Raw genomic sequence first — 3,868 nt, 5'->3', positions numbered from 1 at the left:
CCAGCACTCACCCTGTGGATGACACCAGCCGAGTGGATGTACTGTGTGGGGGGGAGAGACAGAGAAGGTGGGTCCCTTGTGCTGCTTCACACCAGGCTTCCCAGCTCAGAAACTGTCCTGCCCACAGGCCTGGCCTCCCCGCACCTCAGGTCTCGCCCTCTCTGCCACCCTCCAGCTCCCCCCCACCTTTAGACCCTTAAGCATCTGATACACCAGGTACTGGATCTTGTCCTCACTGAACTCCATGCCCATGATCTTCTGCAGGTCCGTCTGCATGAAAGGCATCACCAGGTAGCTGCAAGGCATGAGGGCTTCTGTACATCCCGTCTAACCTGGCCCGGGTCTGAGCTCAGAGGGGGGTGGGGAGGGGCTGGGGCAAAACAGGGGCCTTAGAGATGCCCTCCAAGTGTAAGCAGACCCACCCCAACAACCCCCCCGCCCCCTCACGGGCCTCCTGGCTCCAGGCTGGCCGCTGGCCACCCAGCTGGCAGAGCTCAGGGTGAGCGTCTCAGCTGGAGCGCGCTCAGGAAAACCAAAGGGAGCTGGGTTCTCTCTCTTCAAAGGTGCCCTGGCCTCGCCGCCTCCACGCCCCATAGAAGCCAGCGCTGTGCGTTAGAAACATCTCCCAATATTCCCCTCTGCTTCTGCCCAAATCGCCTCTCGCCCAGAGGGTCACGCCTGGCTGCGATGGCTCTAGGAACAACCCACAAGTCTCCCTGCGGAGGAGGGAACAAGAAAACAATTCGCAGGAGGGCAGAAGAGGGAAGGAGGTGGCTGGCCTCTGCGCCCTTTAAGGAATTGCAAAACAGACCGAGGTCAGCAAATAACTGTTACTCACACAGTAACATCAAAGCCCAGAACAAAAAATGATACAGATCGAAAAAGGGAACATAAGGCGGGGGGCCCACAAGATGTGGTGGAGGCCACCTGGTTAACCTGTGACTTTCTGCAGCTCCTACCCGACCACACCCTCCCTCCTGCTGGCCTGCTCCTCGCCCGCCCCTCCCGCCTTTGTTCTTCACTTCTGCGGAGACCCTGCTCTTTCTTCCTGGCCCACAAACTCGCTGAAGTCTCACTCTGCTGGAACTACCTTCCCTTGACCTTGTTTCTTAAGTAACTGCCCCTTCTCTCTCTTTCTCTCCCAGCAAACTTCTAGAAAGAGGGGTCCACGCCTCTTGACCCCTCTGCCTTCGATCCCAGGCCTCCAACAAGCTGCTGTCTGCTCTCGCTGCACCACCAAAGCTGCTCTGATCAAGGTCACTAATATGCACCCCCTCCCCCCGCTCCCTCCCTTCCTATCTGACCTCCTGCAAAGTGACTCGCCCTCAAGATTCTCTGCCCACCTGCCCGCCCTGATCAGGTGCCCTCAGCGCGCCCTCTTGGGCCTCAGTGATGCTACATCATCAACAGCGTCCTGCAGGCTCTGCACTGCCTGGCCTGGGCCTCGGCTCTCACCCCTGGGTGATTATTCCAGCACAGACCCACGCTCCCAGCCCAGATGTATTTGCAGCTTCTGAGTAAACACTTGAATGTGCACAGGCTCTTCCAGAGTAAAGTGTCCCAGACGGAGTTCAGTATCTTTCTCCCACGGTCTGTTCCTCCTCCCCCTCGTATGCCAAGCGGGAAGGTGGCACGCCCCGACCTACGCCACCCTCCCAGCCACTGCATCCCAAGGGGCTCAGGTCTGCTCTGGGCATCCGTCACCTCTACTCTATGTAGATCAAGGTCTGGGTCTTGAACTCTCCCCTCCAGTTCCCACCTCCCAGAGCTGGTCCCTGCCCCTTTCTCGCTGCCACCAGCGTATATCCCCCCAATCCGGTCTCACTTCCCTGCTCAAAACCTCCATGGACTGAAGACGCCTGTGGGTTAAGAAAACAGGACAGATGCACGCGAAAAAGAAAGAAGGAAGGAAGGATTGAAGGAAGGAAGGGAGAGAGGGAGAGAGGGAGAGAGGGAGGAGGAAAGAAAAAGGAAAGAAAGAGTTAGATCACATTCTTACACCATACACAAGAATAACTCAAAATGATTAAAAATTAAATGTAAGACCTGAAGCCATAAAACTCTTAGAAGAAAACATAAGCAGTGATGCTCTGACACTGCTCTTAGTATCTGAAATATATCTCTCAGGCTTATATACTGGCATACGAGGGGGAGGAGGAACAGACCGTGGGAGAAAGATACTGAACTCCGTCTGGGACACTTTACTCTGGAAGAGCCTGTGCACATTCAAGTGTTTACTCAGAAGCTGCAAATACACCTGGGCTACCTGGGAAGGGAAACAAACAAACAAACCAACAAAAATGAGACTACAGCAAACTAAAAAGTTTTGCACAGCAAAGGAAACCAACAAAACTGAAAGAAAGACAGCCTACTGAATAGGAAAAGATATTCGCCAACGATACATGCAATATGGGGTTAACATCTAAAATAGATAAAGAATTCATATAATTTAACACCATAAAAACAAACAATCTAATTAGAAAATGGGCAGAGGACTTGAATAGACACTTCCCCGAAGAGGACATACAAATGGCCAAGAGACATATGAAAAGATGCTCTATGTCACTAACCATTAGAGAGACGCCAATTAAAACTACAATGAGATACGCCTCACACCTGTCAGAATGGCTCCCACCAATAAATCAACAAACAGCACATGTCGGTGAGGATGCGGGGAAATAGGAACCTCATGAACCGGGGGAGGGGGGTACTGCAAACTGGTGCAGCCGCTACGGAAAGCAGTGTGGAGGTGCCTCAAAAAAAGTAAAAATAGAACTACCTTATGACCCAGCAAGTCCACTTCTGGGTTTTTATCAAAAGAAATCCAAAACACAAATAAAGATACATGCACCCCTCTGCTCATTGCAGCACTGTTTACAACACCCAAGACGTGGAAACAGCCTAAGTGCCCATCAACGGAGGACTGGGTGGAGAGGCTGTGGTGCCTGTATATGTGGGATACTACACGCCACAAGAGAGAATGAAACCTTACCATTTGCGATACCATGATGGACTGGAGAGTACTATGCTAAGTGAAATAAGTCAAACAGAGAAAGGCAAGTACCAGATGACTTCACTAAATAACAACAACTGAAAACCAGAAAGACTCACAGATACAGAGAACAGACTGATGGTTGCGAGAGGGGTGAGGGGCTGGGGGGCTGGGGGGGAAAGGTGAAGGGAGTAAAAAGTACAAATTGGTAGTTACAAAATAGTTATGGGGATGTAAAGTACAGTATAGGAAATATAGTCGATAATATTGCAATAACTATGTACGGTGCCATATGGGTACTGGAAATATCCGGGGGGCACTTTGTGAAGTTTATGATTAGCTAACCACTATGCTGTCCACCTGAAATTAATACAAAATCATACTGCATGTAAATTATAACTGCAAAATAAAATTTTTGAAAGATAAAATGTTACCTCCTTAAAAAAAACAACAACACCCACTCCATTCAAAATTATTGCATTACATTCACAACAAAAGCATGCTAACAAAGAGGTCTGCAGAGCATTCGAAATAGGACTGAAAAACACACACAAAACAACCTTCTCAAAGGTTTCTAAAGTTTAGACCAGCCACTGCACTAGCCACGCCACGCGTTTAGCAATGTTTTGGTTCTAACTGTCAGCCCCCGTTAGCCAAGGCAGCCCAGGCTTCCTGATCCTTGCTTCATGCTAGAAGGAGCCTCAAGGGCCAGACCCATAACTGGGCCCCCAGGGAATGCCCAGGGGAGCTGGTGCCAACCCTGTGAGGACTGGCATGGTGTCCTGGTGGTGTTAAAGCTGAGTAACAAGCAAAGCAGCTGGCAGGCAGCTCTGAGCCAAGCGCGCACCCCACAACGCCCCTCCCACCTCTTCCTGC

At 50.8% G+C, this 3,868-nt stretch overlaps 1 protein-coding gene across 1 annotated transcript in view; it reads right to left on the bottom strand.

The window, feature by feature from the left end:
• Positions 1–3,868, bottom strand: part of MAPK13 (mitogen-activated protein kinase 13) — a 23,753-nt gene that overhangs the window by 17,625 nt on the left and 2,260 nt on the right. Inside the window, exons 4-5 of the mRNA XM_006759052.2 lie at positions 187–295; positions 6–41 (exon numbers count right to left, since the gene is read on the bottom strand). Of these exons, the coding sequence (XP_006759115.1) occupies positions 6–41; positions 187–295 (145 nt within the window). The remainder of the gene's footprint in view (positions 1–5; positions 42–186; positions 296–3,868) is intronic.

Source organism: Myotis davidii, unplaced genomic scaffold (assembly GCF_000327345.1).
Source record: "Myotis davidii unplaced genomic scaffold, ASM32734v1 scaffold1036, whole genome shotgun sequence".
NCBI lineage: Eukaryota > Metazoa > Chordata > Mammalia > Chiroptera > Vespertilionidae > Myotis > Myotis davidii.
This window is presented reverse-complemented; position numbering and strand designations above follow the sequence as displayed.